The sequence below is a fragment of the Tasmannia lanceolata genome, unplaced genomic scaffold (assembly GCF_043159265.1).
Source record: "Tasmannia lanceolata isolate RefF3 unplaced genomic scaffold, GAP_Taslan_0.1 ptg000023l, whole genome shotgun sequence".
NCBI lineage: Eukaryota > Viridiplantae > Streptophyta > Magnoliopsida > Canellales > Winteraceae > Tasmannia > Tasmannia lanceolata.
Window position 1 is genome coordinate 16,681,090 of NW_027518700.1, and position 20,992 is coordinate 16,702,081.

The 20,992-nt window shown below is 37.5% G+C and overlaps 3 protein-coding genes across 3 annotated transcripts; 2 read left to right on the top strand and 1 right to left on the bottom strand.

Annotated features, from left to right (window-relative positions):
• Positions 1-3,928: 3,928 nt before the first annotated feature.
• LOC143855883 (uncharacterized) lies at positions 3,929-6,285 on the top strand. Its single transcript, XM_077365938.1, has 6 exons — positions 3,929-4,455; positions 4,810-4,844; positions 5,079-5,166; positions 5,252-5,587; positions 5,885-6,096; positions 6,161-6,285. Exons 1-6 carry the CDS (start codon positions 3,929-3,931, stop codon positions 6,283-6,285), a joined length of 1,323 nt encoding a protein of 440 aa, XP_077222053.1.
• Positions 6,286-9,080: 2,795 nt separating this feature from the next.
• Positions 9,081-10,667, top strand: LOC143856550 (uncharacterized). The gene is made up of 4 exons (XM_077366802.1): positions 9,081-9,140; positions 9,304-9,373; positions 9,480-9,600; positions 9,737-10,667. The coding sequence occupies exon 4, from the start codon at positions 9,753-9,755 to the stop codon at positions 10,359-10,361; it is 609 nt and encodes a 202-aa protein (XP_077222917.1). The 5' UTR covers positions 9,081-9,140; positions 9,304-9,373; positions 9,480-9,600; positions 9,737-9,752; the 3' UTR covers positions 10,362-10,667.
• An 8,395-nt stretch (positions 10,668-19,062) lies between these two features.
• LOC143855884 (agamous-like MADS-box protein AGL28) lies at positions 19,063-19,425 on the bottom strand. Its single transcript, XM_077365939.1, has one exon. The coding sequence runs from the start codon at positions 19,423-19,425 to the stop codon at positions 19,063-19,065; it is 363 nt and encodes a 120-aa protein (XP_077222054.1).
• Positions 19,426-20,992: the final 1,567 nt, after the last annotated feature.

Sequence of the window (20,992 nt, forward strand, 5' to 3'; positions counted from 1 at the left end):
GCCAGCTTGACAATATTTCTTTTTGATCTTCTAAGATGTGATGTGCTACACTCTCCTTCATTAGTTTCTTCATTTTTTTTAGGCTTATAAGCACAAGTGGGATCCCTTTGTATACCATGATCACAACAAAATGTACAAAATTCATCAGAATTAAACTCCCAACCATTATTGGTTCTCAACCGCTTGATCTTCTTGTGAAGTACACCTTCAACGGTCTTCTTAAACTCTATAAACTTAGAGAATGCATCGGAATTCTCCTTTATAAAATCCACCAAAGTGAATCTAGTAAAATCACCAACAAATAACAACATGTAGTGGAAGTAGAAAAATAAAGGTGTCCTACAAGGTCCCATTACATCACTACAGATAAGCTCCATTGGGGCCTTTCACCTTGAAAGAGACTTATCAAATGGAAGACGATGTGCCATACCATATTGACAACCCTCACGCACCTTTCCACCACCAAAAGAATTTAAATTTGGTAGCACATTCACTATATTTTTAATCACCATGACCTTCAATTTATCCATGCTAATATGACCCAATCTAGCATGCCAAATTGAAGCGCCATCATTTGTACTCATTTTATCAAAGGTTGAAGCCGATAAAACAAACAAATATTTAACTCTCTTACCGGTATAGACAACATCCGCCTTCAAGCTTGAAATATTTTAAAACAATTTCACCTCTTTAGGCTCAAACAAAATATAATTTTCCGCATCTACCGCATTTGCCACCGAAAAAAAATTATTCTTCATGTCAGGAACATGAAACATACTCTTAAGTATAATCGGATCCTCATTCGCTCCACCAATGGTAATGATCCCTTCTTTCTCTACCGAATATTTGCTGTTGTCCGTCATGATGATAACATCATTGCTTCATATTTTCAAAACTTTGATTGGAATCTTCACCGGTTAGATAATGTCCACAACCAGAATCGATAATCCAATCATCCTCAAAATTGATGGATGCCAAAGCACTCACCATAGTAGTTTCTGCCATGAAACATCTACCCTAATCTTCTTCATTTTTTTGATCAACTTTTTTCTCTACATTGTTATCCTTCAATTTCACACAACAATTATTCTGTACATGCCCAAGTTCACCACATCGGTAACACTTAATGCCGTTTCGATTTACATTAACCATAATAGATGATCCTCCTTCATCTACAACTTTACTTGGAACATTTTTCTTCTCTTTGTTTTTGTTGAAAGGCTTCTTGTTGCTTGAAAACAATGCTTCTCCTTCACTCCCAGATATTGAACACCCTCCATTTGTCTAGCCAAAGACTCTTGTGAATCAATAAGATTCTCAAACTCCATCAATGATGGTTTCTGATCCCATCCTTGAACCGATGTGATATAAGGAATATATTCTTTTTTCAACCCACAAATAATATGCCGTCTCATTCGTGCCTCTAAAATAGGCTCTTTCGGATCCAATAGAGAAATCTCTGAACAAAGATTCTTGATCTTCAAAAAGAACTAGAAAATGGAGAGATTACCTTGTGTAGTATTTGCCAAATCATTTTCCAACATTTGTAGACGGGCTATATTTTCTTGTTAAGCAATCCATCAAGGGTAATCCAAATCTCACTCGCCGATTTACACACAATTATGTGCTAAAACAAGTAATGAGAAATAGATCTCTTTAAGAGAAATTCGGCCTTAGAATTATTCATCCTCCACGCTTTCAATTCATAGGCATTTTCTTGTGTATCTTCCGAAGCTACAAAGGCATTACCACAAACAACCTCCCATAAATATTCCCCCATAAGATAAGATTCCACACATGATCCCCATATCTTGTAATTTGACTGATTTCGCAACTCAATGCCGAGTCCAGTAACCCTTCCACTCATATCCATCTTCAAAGCACCAATTGACTTCTTCACCAAGGAAATCTTTACGAGCACCAACTACCACCCTTGTATCTCTAATACCATATAGAGAAAGATGGATTTCACAACACCGGAAAATCTTCTTCTCAAATGGTGAAACAAAAGTTTACACTAGCCCAAGATCAAGAACCAAAGTAGAAGGAGAACAACGCCCAAAAGGGATGTGCTTCAATATATGAAAGTAGAACATAACATACAACACAAGATCAAAAAGAGAGAAGAAAGCTTCAACAAGAAATCTTCAAAACATAGAGAAAATATGGGCAAGCTGGCCTTTTCTACAAATCTTAAGCTTGCACACAAGAAAGCTTCAATGGAGGTCTTGGTAGATAGTGGAGAATCTTTACAAAAGTGAGTAAAATTAGAATAGACTTAGTCAAAAGAAAGTAGAGAGTGGATGGCTTAGGTAAGTGGTAGTGGGAATGAGAAAGTGGGGACTTTAATGCTTAAGGAAGTGGTGGTGGGTTTAGAGTTTCAAGTAGGGTTTGAGTTTGAAACAGGAGGTAGCATGAAAAGATTGAGCAAACATGTGTGGCTCATACATGTGCAATGTTATGTGAATGCATTCGTTCTTATTATTCCATGACCACGTCACCTATGAATATTCAACTAACCTTTCAAATCCATCTCTATTGCATTGAATGCAAATTGACAAAAGATTCATCATGCGTGAGTTTGCTCCGTTTCTCCAATAATGACAATTGGACTTTGCTCTGATTTACAGCGATTTGCTCCGTTTCTCCAATAATGACAATTGGACTTTGCTCATCAACCTCGTGTATAAATTAAAGCAGTTGCAGAACGTTTTGGGCAGAGAATAAAGAGATAGATTTCCCTAGCTCAGAGAGTTTGACAGAAATTTGTATATACTAAGTTTTGTGTAAATCATCCATGAGGATAATTGGGTGTATTTCGCACTTAGGTTTGAGTGTTTGTGCTGCTACCACTTGTATTCCTATTTTTCCATAGTGAATACTTTTGATACTTCTTTGTCCATGTAGTAGGCTTTACGCCGAGCCACATTAAATACTTGTCTCCATTTGTGTGTGCAATTTACATTCATTTACTTTTACCATAAATTATCTTGTGATCATTTAACTCCAATATGCGGGCAATACTGTTTTACAATTAACAGTCCAATTCACAACAAACTGGTATCAGAGCTATTTTAGCTCTTTGTTACTATTGGAGATTCGAAGATGTCGAAAAAATATGAGATCGTAAAATTTAAGGGTAAAATTAGTTTCAGTTTATGGTGTGTCAAAATGCACGCCTTGTTAGTTCAACAGGGCTTACAACAGGCACTTTGGAGAAAAGAAAAATTGCATGCAGATGAAGGTGCAGAAAAAGGAACTGATGGCAAGGCTCCCGTTGCAACAGTTTCAGATGTGGAATTGGCAAAAATTGACGAGAAGGCTCATTGTGCAATTATTCTTAATTTGGCAGACAAGGTGTTATGTGAAGTCGTGGAGGAGGATACCGCGGCGAAATTGTGGCAGAAGCTCGGATGTTTGTACATGACCAAGTCTCTCACCAATAGGCTGTATTTAAAACAAAGCCTCTACACACTTCGAATGAAGGAAGGTATGCCAATTAAGGAACGCATTAATGAATTTAATCCGGTCGTTGATTTTAAAATTGAAGATGAAGATCAAGCCCTTATTTTATTGTGTTCATTGCCTCCTTCCTATGAGCATTTTGTTACAACAATACTTTATGGAAAAGACACCATTAGTCTGGAGGATGTTAAATCATCGTTAAATTCTCAAGAGTTAGGAAAAAAGCTGTCTAGCAATAATTTTGAAGGTCTTATTGAGAGGGGGAGGAGTCAGTATAAAGAATCTAGAAGTAAAGGCTGATCTAGATCAAAGTCTATATCTAGTCAAAATGTTGATTGCTACTATTGTCACAAAAAAGGGCACACCAAGTGGAATTGTCCAAAACTTAAGAAAAAGGAAAAATCCACTGAAAATTCTTCTATTGTTGCTAGAGTTGTGGAGAATAATTCTCTAGATGCCGAAAATGTCCTCTTTGTCACCGACGATGATTCTCACTCAAATAATGAGTGGATTCTTGATTCGGGTTGTTCTTATCATGTGTCCTAATAAAGACTGGTTTACCACGTATCAATCAGTTAATGGTGGTACAGTCTTGATGGGAAATAATATGGCCTATAAAATTGTTGGGATATGCACAATACATATCAAGATGTATGATGGCATTGTGAAGACTTTGACAGAGGTAAGGCATGTTCCAGATTTGAAGAAGAATTTAATTTCCTTGGGTACTCTCGATTGTAACGGTTGTAAGTTTTTTGATGAGGCTGGAATTTTGAGAGTTTCGAAAGGTGCTCTAACTGTGATGAAAGGGAAAAGGAGGAATGGTCTTTATTTTTTGCAGGGTGAAATGGTGTTTGGCTCTACATCAGTATCTTCATCAGAAGACTCAGATTTAGAGACTACTCGATTGTTGCATATGCGCTTGGGGCATATGAGTGAGAGGGGTATGACAGAGTTGAGCAAACAAGGTTTGATTTGTGGACAACACAGGTAAATTTGACTTTAGTGAGAATTGTGTTTTTTGTAAACAAACTATAGTTAAGTTTGCTATCACAGTGCGTAGAACTAGAGGTATGGTGGATTATATCCATTCGGATCTTTGGGGACCTTCACAAGTTCCCTCTCTTAGTGGTCAATACCTTAAAAAATTGGTAAACAGATAAGTTCCCTCTCTTAGTGTTCTTGGAAAGTTTGGATTTATACCTTAAAAAATTAAAGTGATGTGTTCCTTAATTTTAAGTAGTGAAAGGTAATGATTGAAAAGCAGACATTTAAAAAAGTGAAGCGTTTCCGGACTGATAATGGTTTAGAATTCTGTTCTAGAGAATTTGATGAGTTTTGCAGGAGCGAAGGCATCGTAAAACACCTTACAGTTAGAGGTACTCCATAACAAAATGGAGTTGTAGAACACATGAACAAAACTCTTTTGGAGAGAGCACGTTGTGTACTCTTTAGTGCAGGTCTGCCTAAGAAATTTTGGGCTGAAGCAGTTAATATCGCTTGCTATCTGGTGAACAAGTCTTCATCGACTGCTATTGAGTGTAAAACTCCTGAGGAGGTATGGTTCGGTTCTCCTGCTGATTATTCTGGTTTAAAATTTTTTGGATGTCCAGCTTATGATCGTGTCAACGAAGGAAAATTGGACCATAGAGCAAAGAAGTGTATTTTCCTTGAATATGGACAAGGAGTAAAAGGATACAGGTTGTGGTGTCCCTAATCCTAAATCTCCTAAATTTATAATCAGCAGAGATGTCATTTCTGATGAATCTTTTATGCTTCACCCTAGAAAGGAATCTGTTGACACAGGTGATTCTCAAAGTGATTTGCAACAGGTGGAACTAGAATTTGAAGCTTCAAATATGATGCATGAAGCTAATTTGGATCAGCCTAGTGAGGAGGCGGTGCAACATGATGATGCACCACAGCTACAACAGTACAATATTGCTACAAGGAGACAGTGCAGTCAGGTTAAGCCACCTGGAAGGTATGCTTGTGCGCCACCTGGAAGGTATGCTTGTGCAGATTTAGTTGCTCATGCTTTGTCTATGGCCGAAATTGTTGAAGACATAGAGGAACCTTCCACTTACGAAGATGCCATTGCAAGCAAAGAATCTTCAATGAAGTTTTCTCACCTGTGGTAAAACACAGTTCGATTTGTGTGCTACTTGCTATGGTTGCTTTGTTTGGCTTATAGCTTGAACAGCTCGATGTCAAAACTGCTTTTCTTCATGGTGAACTTGAAGAACAGATTTAAATGCACCAACCCAGGGGTTTTGTTGTCCAGGGAAAAGAAGACCGTGTTTTCCTGTTAAAAAAAATCACTGTATGGTTTGAAGCAGCCCCCCCCCCCCTCCCTCCCTCCCCCCAGACAGTGGTACTAACGGTTTGATACATTTATGATTTATCATGGTTATTCTAGAAGTAACTATGATAATTGGGTATATTTCAAGAAGCTCCCAGATGATTCGTATGTATATTTGTTACTATACATAGATGACATGCTTATTGCTGCTTGGGACTTGTCAGAAATTCAGAAGCTAAAATCTCAACTCAATGCCGAGTTTCAGATGAAAGATTTGGGTGCAGCTAGGAAAATTTTGGGGATGGAAATTCAAAGAGACCGTCAAGCAGGCAAAACTATGTTCCACTCAGAATAGTTATGTTGAAAAAGTGCTTGAACGATTTGGCATGCAAGATTACAAGCCGTTTAGTACACCACTTGCTGCTCATTTTCGCTTATCTGCAAAATTGTCACCAAAGACTGATGAGGAGAAGGGGCACATGTCACGTGTTCCATATGCTAGTGCAGTTGCAGTCTGATGTATGCTACGGTATGTACCCGTTCTGATATTTCACATGCTGTCAGTGTTGTTGCAGAACGTTTTGGGCAGCGAAAAAAGTGAGAGATATTGCTAGTTCAGAGAGTTTGACATAAAATTTTATATACTCCATTTTGTGTAAATCATTCGTGAGGATAATTGCGTGTATTTCACACTTGGGTTTGAGTGTTTGAGCTGCTACCACTTGTATTCCTGTTTTTCCATAGTGAATACTTTTGATCCATCCTTGCTCGTGGAGTAGGCTTTACGCCGAACCACATTAAATACTTGTCTCCATTTGTGTGTGCAATTAACATTCATTTACTTTTACAATAAATTATATCGTGATCATTTAACTCCAATATCCGATCCGGGCGGTACTGTTTTACAATTAACGGTCCAATTCACAACATGCAAGCTAGGCAAAATAACCACCATGCCCATGAACACAAAAATACAATTTTTTCCTCACTACATCTCTCAAAATTAAAAAAAAAAGCTACCCAAAAAATATACTTTAAAATTTAACACCTAGCTTTCGAAAAAAATTAATATTTCACAATTTAATTTTTATTTCTATTGGTTTATTTTTACACCCCAGTGGCCGTTCTTCTTCGAGGGAACCTTCATCTCTTATTTGCGTCATCTTCTTTCCCACATTCAATTGTCCAAGTTCATTATGTTAATGAACCGAACTCACATTTATTGGACAAATATAAAGAGATTGACTAGAAAGAATCACACAATTAAGGATCACCATCACCTGTGATTGACGATAACCTAAGGCCATGAGTACTGATTGTGAGTCGAAAACTGATTATTAGACTAAAAGTTACGTCTAGGCCTGTTGGGACCCAACTCACCCTCAAAAGCTAGCCGTTATGTGTGCGTGCGCGCGTGTGTGCTTTGGGGGGGTGGGGAGGGTGGTGGTTGTGGGAAAACCCTTATAAGCTCATCCACATCCCTTCACTTTTCTGATGGTGGGATCTCTTTTTGTTTTGGATTTTGAGAACCAATTGTAAGGGTTTGGACTCAAAATTAAAGCTCTGTTCATTTGAGTTTTTGACAACCAATTGAGAGGCCCAAACTGTTTTTTGAGTCCAATAATTGGTTTATGGCTCTCAATCGGTTGTCACAATCTAAAATGAACAGGGCTTAAACATAAATTTGGGTCCAGTAGTCAATTTTGGACTCCCTATCAGTTCTCAAAATCCAAAACAAACATGGCCTTAATTTTTAATTTCAATAATTTGGAATCAAAATCCAAAGCAAATTGGGCATTAGAAGGTATACTTGTGATAGCTAACAAGGGCTGGCTTGTTGCTCATGTTTTTCTTAATTCACTATCTCCATTTGTAACTTGTTGATGGGGGTAATTAGGATCACATACGCCTTGTCGTCTCTATGGTAGGGCCCACTAAATCAACGGCGGAGATGATTCATGAAAAGGTTGCTTACTGAACACATAAAAGCTTGATATGAATCCCCGTTTGGATTGCAAGAAAAACATTTGTGATGGAAAAAAAATTCTTTTCCATTGGAAATAATGTGATTGTGATTAATCTAGTGGGATATTATCATAAATTAAAGGTCCCCTCTAAATAAAAATTGAATCGGGTTGGGTCAAGTTATCAGTAATCTTTTTCATGAGTTGAAAAAGTAAAGAATTTTAGAAATATTTTTCCTCTCCAAACTTTTCCAAAAATTAAAGCAATTTAAACAACAGGGCCTAAAGGAAAATAATATTTGTCCTCTTTTTTACCCAGGCCACCTCCTTGTAGTTAGGGGTGGACATGGTTCGGTTCGGTTCGGTTTTGGGGTATACCCAGAACCGAACCATATATAATCGGTTCCCTGAAATTGGAACCGAACCAGAACCATATAAGTTTGGAACCGAACCGAACCAGAACCATATATAATCGGTTCGGTTCGGTTCGGTTCTGGGTTTACCCGATCTTCATCAAATCAACGGAATTTCTTCACAATAGTTGTTTGAATGTTTGGTTTTCTTTTCTTGAGATAGAATAATTTTTTGTTTCCAGCTTGTCATCATCATTATGGGAAAAGCAGAGCACAAAAGTCTCTAATGAAATGATGAATATGACTTTGTGGGGGCGTTATACAAACTACTCTCATAATATTTTACTATTTTTAAAAGCCTTTCACTTTCTTCTTACACTTACAAAAACTTTCAAGTTAATATTAAAAACAAAAAGGATTCCCACATCTTCTTTCCTGCCATTAAAATATTATTAAAATATTAAGGCTTGTTTGGTGAGATTAAAAATATTTGGGCAAGTGCTGAGATTAAAAAACTTGTTTTCCTGACTAAGGGTTTTAAGGTGGGTCGGTTCTTGGTTCGGTTCTCGGTTCCGGGATCCAAACCCAGAACCGAACCGAATTTCCATCGGTTCCAGGTTATTAGAACCAGAACCGAACCATATAACTATGGAACCGAACCGAACCGAACCATATGTGCCGGTTCGGTTCGGTTCCTCGGTTCGAACCGGAACCATGTCCACCCCTACTTGTAGTGCAAAAAGAGTATTAAAAATAAACTAGAGGGGGTGGTCTGAGGAAGTAAAGGGGTGAATATCACTTCCTTAAATCATACCAATTAAAGCTTTGTCGCGTTCATATTTGATATCGACACGCTTACTAGCTTAGGCTGGACACGGTTTCTCGTTGGGGAGGAGTTACATAGGCACTTGTAAAAGGAAAGTAATTTGAGAAGAAGGGAATTTGGGCAACGGTCTAATTTGTAAAACCTTGTGAAAAAGGAAACATAGGGCTTAACATAGAAACCCATCTCTCTCCAGAAATCAGATACCGCATTCTGGGTTATTTCCATTACAGGTTTGTATTGTTCTTGGGTTTTTCTTCTTCTTCCCATTTTCTTCTTGGGTTTTTCTTCTCCTTCCCATTTTCTTCTTGGGTTTTTCTTCTTCTTCCCATTTTCTAGCTGCACTTTTTGTTAAATTTTATCCCCTTGTTTCTAACAAACATTTGCAATACTCAGGTGAAAAAAGATATCCAAATTCTTACAGGTTTCTGTAAATTGAACGCAATTGTTCCTTCCGCCGTTCCAGGTTAGTCAATTTTTATCTTGGGTTTTTGTCCTTCTTCCCTTTTCAACGCTTTCTAAGTAGCTGAATTTTTTCTCCTTCTCTTTCTGACAAATTTTGTATTACCCAGGAGAAAAACAAGATACCCATTTGATTGAATTTCTGCTAAGAAGTCCAAGATTCCGAATCTTCAATTTCTATATTTCCTTTCCACAAATCAGAAACTTCCTTCAGGGTTTTTTTCATTTCAGGTTAGTCTGGTTCTTAATTGTTTTTTTTTTGTCATGGGTTCTTCTTCTTCTTCTTCTTCTTCTTCTTCTTCTTCCAATTTTCAATTTTATCCCATTCCCTCTCTGACAAACATTTACATTACCCCGGACAAAAAAGAGAACAAAGTGGCATCATGGATTCCAACTCCAAGGAAGAACAGCCCGATTTCAGTAATTTATTAATGTTGATAAATGCCTTTGAAACTGAGCTATCCTCCATCTCTCCTGCTCACTTTCCTCCGCCTATTTCCTCTTCTTCCAAGTTTTACCGTCGCCCATACAAGAAGCTCCGTTCGTCAAATTCACCACCCCACGGATGGCTCGTGTCACACCTACGGATGAGAGGAACTCCACCACTTTATTTTGGACATAAGGTCCTTACTCTGACAGATACAGGACCTAACCATTATCGGTTCTTGCTTTCCAAGGACATGGCAGGAAGAATCTTGTCGGAGAGCAACACTGCGATGACTGAAGCAGAGAAGGAGAGAGCAAGATCACCCAAGGGCGGTTTAAATGTGGTGGTGCTGGACCTGGCAGGTCGTGAATGGGAGCTCGAATTCAAGTATTGGAATAGCAACAAAGCCCAAGTCTTCTCTGGAAGAAAGTGGAGGGAACTGGTTGAGGCAAATGGATTGGTAGAAAAGGTCGACCGGATACATGTATTCGTCTTTCGTGCAGCTGGAATTGGTCCCGGAAATTCTCTGTTGCGGTTCGCCTTGATACATGAAACAAAAGAGTGATACAGTCATTGGAACCCAATTGTAGATGCTTAGCAGTTCAATCCCTCTTATGGGTTTTACATTTTCTTTTCGATTTTTTGTTTCTCCAATTGTTGTTTTTTGTCAACAAGTTGGTACAGAAATTCTTTGTTGCGGTTAGCCTTGATACGGGAAAAAAGAGTCATAGAGTCATTGTAGATGCCTAGCAGTTCAATACCTATTATGGATTTTACAATTTCTTTTCAATTTTTTGTTTCTTAAATTGTTATTTTTTGTCAACATTGTTGGTACAGAAATTCAATAACAATATGTCCCACTATTACAGGATGAGTGTATTTGAAAATAACCTCTCATAGATATGTTTTAAGCAGCATTCATTACATGTTATTTCAAAAACTGAAAGCACAGTTCAGAATTTTGAACATGATGCAATTTCTCTTATGTTGGAATAACATGTAAGCCTACTTTGCTTCACATCTTGGATTGGAATAATCCATGTTTCACTGCTGGTTTTATATGATGCTCAGAAGTTATATCTAACAGTGGTTGCTAGTGAGGCTTGTTGAAAAATCTCCAGATTAAAGACTTGACTATTTTCATAAAATTTCGGCATGGTTAGTGACAGACATTACGATTCCATATATTTTAAGCAATCCATATAAAGCAATCACTTTTATTTTGGACTCATTGTATAAGTTAATGATTTATATTTAGAGCTTACTCTTGAAAATTTCAGCATGGCTATTTAGTGGCTTTATTGAAATAGTAAACTACAGATTATTGGAAGTACTATTACTGAATGACTGATGCTGTTTTGGAGTACACAACTATCAGAGAGTTCTAATAAAATTTCTAACATGCATAGCACTTACTTGAAAGGTTATTGGTTTCATTTATTCCCAGTGGCATTCCCTGATAATTTGTAAAGCTATAGTTTGGGACATTGGGTGTTCTTATTTATTCATCCCATTTTAATTGGGTAAGATGGAGTGATGGACCAACAGACAAACCCTGTTATTGTTGTGTGGATTGATCCTGGATCTCAGCTTCAACAATTTGGGCAACGGTCTAATTTGTAAAACCCTTGTGAAAAAGGAAACAGAGTACTTAACATAGAAACCCATCTCTCTTAATTGTATTCTCTTAACATAGAAACCCATCTCTCTCCAGAAATCAGATACTGCATTCTGGGTTATTTCCATTACAAGTTTGTCTTCTTCTTCCCATTTTCTTCTTGGGTTTTTCTTCTACTTCCCATTTTCTTCTTGGGTTTTTCTTTTTCTTCCCATTTTCTAGCTGCACTTTTTGTTAAATTTTACCCCCCCTTGCTTCTAACAAACATTTGCATTACTCAGGTGCAAAAAGACGTCCAAATTCTCAAAGGTTTCTGTAAATTGAAAGCAATTGTTCTTTCTGCCATTCCAGCTTAGTCGTTTTTTTTCGTGGGTTTTTGTCCTTCTTCCCTTTTTCTCCTCTTTCTAAGTACCTGAAGTTTTTTGCTCCTTCTCTTTCTGACAAATTTTTGCATTACCCAGGAGAAAAATAAGATGCCCATTTGATTGAATTTCTGCTAAGAATTCCAAGATTCCGAATCCTCAATTGCTATCTTTCCTCTCCACAAATCAGAAACTTCCTTCAGGGTTAGTCTGGTTTTTAATTGTTTTTTTTTTTGTCATGGGTTTGTCTTCTTCTTCTTCTTCTTCTTCCAATTTTCTCCTCTTTCTTGGGAGCTGCATTTGTTCAATTTTATCCCATTCTGTCTCTGACAAACATTTACATTACCCAGGACAAAAAACATATCCAATTGAATTTGGCTAAAGAGAAGAAAGTGGGATCATGGATTCCAAGTCCAAGGAAGAACGACCCGATTTCAGTAATTTATTAATGTTGATAAATGTCGCTGAAACTGAGCTATCTGCCATCTCTCCTGCTCATCTTCCTCCCCCTATTTCTTCTTTTACATCATCATCTTCTTCCAAGTTTTACCGTCGCCCATACAAGAAGCTCCGCTCGTCAAGTTTGCCACGCCACGGATGGCTCGTGTCACACCTACGGATGAGAGGAACTCCACCACTTTATTTTGGACATAAGGTCCTTACTCTGATAGATACAGGATCTCATCATTATCGGTTCTCATTACCCAAGGACATGGCGAGAAGAATCTTGTCGGAGAGCAACACTGTGATGACTCAAGCAGAAAAGGAGAGAGCAAGATCACCCAACGTCGGTTTGAATGTGGTGGTGCTGGACCTGGCAGGTCGTGAATGGGAGCTCGAGTTCAAGTATTGGGGTAGCAACAAAGCCCAAGTCTTCACTGGAAGAAAGTGGAGGGAACTGGTTGAGGCAAATGGATTGGTAGAAAAGGTCGACCTTATACATGTATTCGTCTTTCGTGCAGCTGGCATTTGTCCCGGAAATTCTTTGTTGCGGTTCGCCTTGATACATGAAACAACAGAGTGATACAGTCATCGGACCCCAATTGCAGATGCCTAGCAGTTCAATCCTGGTTATGAGTTTACATTTTCTTTTTTTATTTTTTGTTTCGCCTATTGTTTTTTTTTTTGTCAACAAGTTGGTACAGAAATTCTTTGTTGCAGTTAGCCTTGATACAGGAAAAAAGAGTCATACAGTCATCAGAACCCAATTGTTATGGGTTTTACAATTTATTTTCGATTTTTTGTTTCTCCAATTGTTATTTTTTGTCAGCATTGTTTGTACATAAATTCAATAAGATTATGTCCCACTATTACAGGAAGAGTGTACATGAAAATAACCTCTCATAGATATGTTTTAAGCAGCATTCATTACATGTTATATCAAAAACTTAAAGCACAGTTCAGAATTTTGAACATGATGCAATTTCTCTTATGTTGGAATAACATGTAAGCCTACTTTACTTCATATCTTGAATTTGAATAATCCATATTTCACTGCTGATTTTATATGATGTTCAGAATTTGTATCTAACAGTGGTTACTCACGAGGCTTGTTGAAAAATCTAACAGTGGTTACTCATGAGACTTGATTATTTTCATAAAATTTCTACTTTACTTCCCTCACGTGTGGCCCTTCTTTGTTTTTTTGGGTTGGCCTACAAGTGGCAAATGTGGCCCTACTTTTGGGTTGGCCATTGCACGTGGAGTTTTTAATATCAAGGAGTGTTGAACAGAGGAGCTTTGCTCTGATACCATGTCAAACAACCAATTACGAGCAATTGGTTGTTCCACAATATATAGCAGATTTTTATCAATTTTTCCCTTTTCTTTCTACTTATTTCTTGTATCATTTAACTGCTAAACCAAATATCAAGAATAAAAAAAGGTTACTAAAATTGATTACTGTAGCCATTACCAATGAACTTAATCTCTATACATCTTACTGAAGAAAAAGGAATTATTTAAGACGTTCCATCTGTCTTCAAGGGGAATGATGATTTAATGTTTTGGTGCATCATCTAAAAGTCTTGAATTTTTGTTGCAAATGGCTTCGTAAGATAAATAATTTTGTCTGGTAGGGCTTGAAGGAAAGAATAGGCTGTAAAATGAATTTCTTATTTGCATTTCTGATGTTGGGACCAAGAAGATCTAAAACTGGGACAAATGAATAACGTATTCAACTGTGGCAGTATAAACCCTGGACTTTCCATTTTAAAATTGGATCTGGATATTGCAAGAGCAGAAATTAAGTTGCAAGGCAATACAGTGTTGAAGTGACTCTTCATTAGTTTTTTCTCTAATATTTAGTATTGGCTTCTTTAATATTTAATCAATTCTGCTCCTTAACACTCAAAATCAGCATCACTTGAGAAATGTAGTTGCAACTTTAGAGACATTGTTGATTTCATTGGGGTACATGGAGTTTAATGAAAGGAATATCAAATTGCAGATCTGATCTAGACTGCATTTGGAAGGTGTAATTTTGTCAATTATTGAAATTTCTTTTTAAATACAGGTGTAAAGACAGTTAGGATCCGAGGTCCCAGATATGGAGATGCAAATGGAGGCTTAGGAAGCACTAAGAAAAGTTAATCCAACTCAAGATTAAGAGGGAAAAGGATGTCAAAATTCCTTCTCTGTAGTGAACCTCTGTTGACATTTTAGTATGCATCTTTGTATTTTTTTTATTTTTTTATTTTTTTTATTTTTGAATGCTTCTATGCCAACCGCTATTTTAGTGCATTTTCCTCATGATCCTATTTCTAGACCCTGCATTTGGAAGGTGAAATTTTGTCAATTCTTGAAATTTCTTTTTAACTACAAGCATGAAAAACAGTTAGGATCCATAGTCCCAGATATGGAGATGCAAATGGAGGGTTGGGAAGCATTAAGAAAACTAAAACAAACTCAAGATTAATAGGGAAAACGATTTTTGAACTTAATTTAGGATCGGTTTGGATGTGAACCTACCTGCATTTTGGGTGCAAATTGTTTAAATTGCACCTAAAAGGTTTGTGTAAAGCGCAATAAGTACAGGCCTTTTAAACTGCAATTTACACACAAACTGGTGCCCAAAATGTTATTGGTTCTCACATGAAAATTAAGCCAAAGACTTCTCCTCAAATAGAAATTAGTAACCTCCACATAAGACCATCATTATTAACAAATCCGACATAAGGAGCCGACATCCGAAGCACCTTTTAGATTAAACTTCTCTGATTGGTAAACAGCTTCTTAGTAATCATAACAATCAATGAGAGAACTTTAAAGTAAGAGGTGTAAATATCAAATTTTTGGGATAATAATCTTAATTTTTAATCGTAAAAAACATAATATCAATCACATGAAGGCTGGAACATGCACTCAAAATCTCCATATTTTTAAATAATCTTTTATTTTTAATTTTTTCTACTTACAAAACCAGTGTTTCAAATTGTAAATGCGAGCCAAAAATCTGTCAAAGTGAATCCTAGTCGACTAGGCACAGTGAGACCGAGTACCTGGTTGATGCGACAAGTACAAGGTTGACGTTGTCATAACAAGGTAGAGTCAAAGGAGTTTTGATTGACTTGGTAGGGAAAAATGTGGACTCAAACATAGAGCAAGCATCTATGAATGTGATGAAGTAACCATTTTCTGTTCTGGCATTTGACATGAAATTTACATCTAATTCAGTTTTGGACTCACAATCGGTTCTCAAAATCCAAAACAAACAGGACCTAAGCAGTTAATTTCTACTGAGAATGTGTATCTTGATGAATAAAGTATTTGCACTTGTACAATTAGCATTTAAGGAGGGTAGCAAAGTTCACACCACCTCCATGTAGCAGAAAACAGTTTTGGCGAGCCTCTCTCTTATGCCCTGTTCGTTTAGAAAAACGGGCTGTGAGTCCAAAACCAATTATTGGACTCAGAATTAAAATAATTGGTTTTGGACTCACAATTAGTTGTCATATCTAAAATGAACAGGGCCTTAGAAGACAGATAATGTGACTTCATGCAGCTGCAATTACAAAAACTTTCCATAAGGACACCTAACATAACTGAAAAATCAATCCAGAATACAACATTTATGGAGAGCCTGAATTCCCAATTTTAAAGGTTTTCTGTTTACCTGAATCAGGACCATTTGGGAGTACTGCTCCATTGTTTCTCCACTGACCCGGACTAACCCATGTGTTCTCCATGGGCCTTTCCCAATCTAGTTCATTCTGTGGATTGCTAAAGTTGAGTTCCTAGGTCTCCCCCCCCGGTGATTGATCTTCTTAGAGGGAAGATCAGCCTCTTGATCCACTTTGAGGGAAATATCAGTCCTCTTTTGTGCAAAAAGACACAGTTTCTAAGATGGTTTCTTCATTGATTTCCATTAAATGTAATATGTGCTTATATAAAGCACTTACATATAAGCATAGAAAGATCTTATGATAATAAGAGAAATAACTAAATAAAAATTATCTTAATCTAAATTAGCATCCTAATAGATCCTAACTACTAGATATATAGCATCCTAAAATATCCTAACTACTAAATATATCAGATGTGGTAAGATCTAATCTTATTCTCTAAAATGCCGAAGTCATTTATTCCAACCCAAGCGGGACCCGTTTAGGCATGTAACATTCCACCCCCCTTGAAATCAACCTTGCCCTCAAGGTTGGAGATTAAGTATTGGCCAAATAGCGAAATTTGAGATCTTGCGTAGGACTTTCCATAATCCATCTCTTTTCTCTTCTTTTTTCTCGCTCCCTTTTTTCTTCTCTTCGTCTTGAGATTGGTGACCGTTTTGTATGTCGTCATCAATGGTTGAGGCAACTCCATTTTCAAATCGATCCCATGAAGCCGTTCATCAAAGGTCCTTAGATTTGTTATTTTGGAATGATTTGGAGGTTGACGCACGGATGATTGTTGCTTGGAATCTTTTCGATGGCCTTAGACAGTTTGAGAGGAACGATAGGCTCTTCGGCGACGCCTTTTCTTTTGTGGCTTTTTCGCCTTTTCTTCTATCTGATTTTTTTCGCTCTTCTTCTTTTCTCCCATTTTCCTGTTTCTTCTTTTCTTTTTCGGCACACCAGCCTTCTTGACGACGTTCTGGTTGAACTCTTCATTCAACTTCTTCAAACATGGGGGCTCTTTCTATCTTCACGCCAAGCAATAATGCCAACTTGTTGAAATTGGCATTCATATAAGCTAGATGCCTTTTCATCTCTCTTATATCTTCATCCCATTGATCCATTATTTCTTCGATTTTCTTCGACATGATGACGGATCGTGCCGCTTTGATACCAAACAACAAGCTACTTGAAAGCTAATGGCAAATATCAACAAGAAAAGTATGTCATCCGATTGGATTTTAAGAATTGCAAGAAATGTTTTTCTTTCTTTCTTTTTTTCTTTTTTTCTTTTTTTTTGGCTGCGGGGTGTGCAAATAAAAAAAGGGGTGAGAGTTGCTTGAAGTGATGAGACAAGCCATGGGAGACATATTAAAAGAGGGGCATCTCTATCAATTTTTGAGTTGGAAAAGGAGGTAGGTGGTGTACTGTTTTGATGAAGAAAGAAGAAAGGGCTGTGATGCTATAAATAACAGAGATTGAGTTTGCAATAAGAAGAGAGTTGAAACTTTCCTCCAAATAATACCCATTGGTTATGTGTAGAGACAAACAGTATCGAGAATGAAAACAATGACTTTAGATCCAAATTCAAGGCGGGGATCGTGGCAGCCATGGGTGCTATGTAGAAAAATGAATCTGTAACTTGGGTTTCACAATCTGCTTACTCGGTGAAATAAAGTAATAGATAAATCAAGCAAAAAGGATAGAAAATTTTTTTTATATCAAGTCATCAAGAGATTGAAGGGAACCGGGCGGACGGCGGCTGCCGCCCGCCCCACAACAAAATTGTAACTGTTGAGTCAAGCCAAGGTCGGATCAACCCGCTTTGATACCATGTCAAAATTTAGAGATTCCACTAACTTCTTGGATGATTTACATTGAAGACAAGGAGTGTTTTTATAGAACACTCAAATGATAAACATAGCAAGAGAATAAGATAATTATGGAAAGACATTATCCTAATCTAATTCACTTGCCTAATCTAACCCAACCAACCAATATAGCCTAATCAAATCAAATCTTCTAATATTATAATATTTGATCTGATTTGATTTCATTCTCTAATACCCCGCACAACAATAATAGGCTTTGTCCATTTGTCCACCTTACTCGCAAGCAAAATGGGATGACAAAAGAAGAATAACCATGGATTCCAATCTATAGCTTTAACAATTACCAGGAAACACTAGCCCAAATAAATGAAGCCAGTAACCTTGCAAGGAAGAGTAATGTACATTAGAAAATTTATTAAACTCCAGATATAAATAATTAATTTATCAGACTCATAAAATGGGAATAATTTTCTATCTTTATAGGCGGGGATCTGAAAATTAGTGCCCAACGAATCCTTATCAAAGAGCACAAACTAAACTTATTTGGGTTTCCTATAATACATTGAATCATAAGAGTTAATCAATAGCCAAGCTGAACCCTTGATAGAAACACATTCAAGCATCATATAAAACCAGTACTGAAACATGGATTAGACCTACTCAAGATATGAAGAAATTGGGCTTGATTGTTAACCCAACTTAAGAGAAATTTCACCAACTTCATAATTTCTGAACTCTGTTTTCCTTTGTTAAAATAACATGTAATAAATGATTATCAAAACCGATCAATGAGAGGTTATTTTCAAGTATAAGATTATCATGAAATAATGGGAAATGTTTCATTGAGATTTTGTACAAATAATGTTGACAAAAATGATAGCAGCTGGAAAAACAGAAAAGGTAAAACCCACTAAAGGGCTTGAACTGTATGTCTCTACAAGAAACGGAAAGTAAAACCCATTAAAGGGTGAATAGAAAAGGTAAAACCCATTAAGGGTCTAGAACTGTATGTAGCAAAAAGAAACAAAAGATTACGATTGTTCGAAGGAGAATGTGAAAATAGAAAAAATAATCAGAATTCTGCCCAAAAATATGGGAAATGAATAGGCTCGAGCTGACTAAAAATATCGTTTTCCGAAGGCACCGAAACTGGCACCGTAGTTCCTTCCTTGGCACATGTGAGATGAAGTGGCGCATCGGCAAGTGGTACAGGATTCTCAACCTTGGCATGTGCTGAAGCAAGCTCGTCCACACGTCTTACCATATTCGCTCTAACTTGTTCCATCTTCCTTATCAATGCCGTCTGATCTTCAATGGGTAGTTCTCCCAATTCCTCCATATTGATTCAATCCCACCAGTAGTCCCTACCATCACCACTCTCATCATTCCCGCCCATCTTGATTTTCTTTTGCTCTTTCTCTAGCTGGTGTTCGAGTTGCGAGACCTGATTGGAGAGTATGGGAACTCTAGCAAGGGCACGTGAAGGAGTAGGGCCGCCGAGGTAGTAGTCGAGGACGGCATCAACGGAGGGGTGGGCGAAGACATAGGGCTTCCCACCAGGGGAGAAGGTTATAATGGCAATCTGGGAGTCGCAGAGGATGCAAAGCTCGGATGCTTTCTTGAAGAGGCCTGTGCGCCTCTTTGAGAAACACACCTGCCTCACATTCTTGTTCTCAATCTTCTTAATTTCTATCTTCCTCTTTCCCATCCTTCTTTCTCTCTCTTTTAGTACAGAATTCATCAGAGATGGGTTTCTTCTTCTAGTAGCTCTCTTTCTTTGAACCAGATTCCAGCGATAAAAGATGGGTTTCTTCAAGTAATTGCTCTCTTTCTCTTTCTTGACCTCAATTCAAGATGAAGGAGATGAGCTGCAGAGATGGATCTCTTCTTTCAACAGAGATGGGTTTCTTCTTCTAATAGTTCACTTTATTTGAACCAAATTCCAGCAATCAAAGATGGGTTTCTTCAAGTAATCGCTCTCTTTCTTTTTCTTGAACCCAATTCAAGTTGAAGGGGAAAGGGGATGATCGGCTGAGATGGGTCTCTACTTTCACTCTCTTTTCTTCTCTTGAAGCAAATCCCAAATGAAGGAGTTGATCGGTACAGAAGGATTTCTTCTTTTAATCCCTCTGTTTCCTTTTACATATCCCTGCATTGGTTTTCAAATATATGACCGTTGCTATGCTTACCAGGGTTTTATAATATATGACCGTTGGTAACTCCTTGCCAACGAGAAACGGTATCCCGCATCAGCTAGTGAGAGTGTCTATATCAAATATGACCGTTTCTACGTTTCCTTTGCAGTAAACCGCCAACGACCAACTGAAAAGTTTAAAATGCAGATTTTGATTCCATAGGTGGGCCACATCTAAACTGATATAATTAGAAGGCAATGATAAATTCGCACCCCCTGTGGATGATTCACACCCCTGTAATGTGATTTGAGGTTGGATAGGCGGATTTTAGAATCCAGGTTTTTAGTTTGAAAACAGTGTAAAAAAGGCTTCATGATCAGTATGCTGTGTGCTGTCCTGGCAGCATTTCTTGGATTTTAAGAAAGAAAATCAGGTTTTAAAAATCTGTCATCAGATTTCTAAAACCTGGAAAATGGGAGGATCTTCTACTCTCTTGCTGATGGAAAGAAAGGGAGAGAAGTAAAAAATGAGTCAAAAACGACGGCTGGTCCGCTTCTTCTCTTGTCTCTAACCCTCTTTTACACTGTTTTCGTTTCAAACTGAAAACCTGGATTCTAAAATCCGCGTATCCAAACAGCCTAGGCTTTTTAACGTCAATTCACGTTGACACACGTGCGAATATATCATCGCCCGGGAACTGATAAACTTGCCCCCTTTTCTTCCTCGGGCACCCCATTTATGGTAAATACACTAGCCGGGGGGGGGGGTATGGAAGAATTGTCCACTTCCAAACTATTTTTCACTAGAGGGGGTACACCTTTTCTTCAATCATCTCAACCGTCATAAGAGAGAGGGATATGAAATAGAAAACAGAGGGAAATTCTCACGGTCATATATTTGAAAACCCTGGCAATAGAATTTGAAAAGAGGAAGCATAGCAACGGTCATATATTTGAAAACCCCTTACAGAGATATGAAAAAGGAAACATAGGGGATTAAAAGTGTTAGAATATGTGAGATATCACCAATAGGTTAGATTAGGTAACTATGGTTTGATTAGGTAGAATAAAATCACATCTTCCAAGATTTGATTTGAATTAATTGGGGAAGATTATGCAGGGAGGCTAGATTAGGTATTGA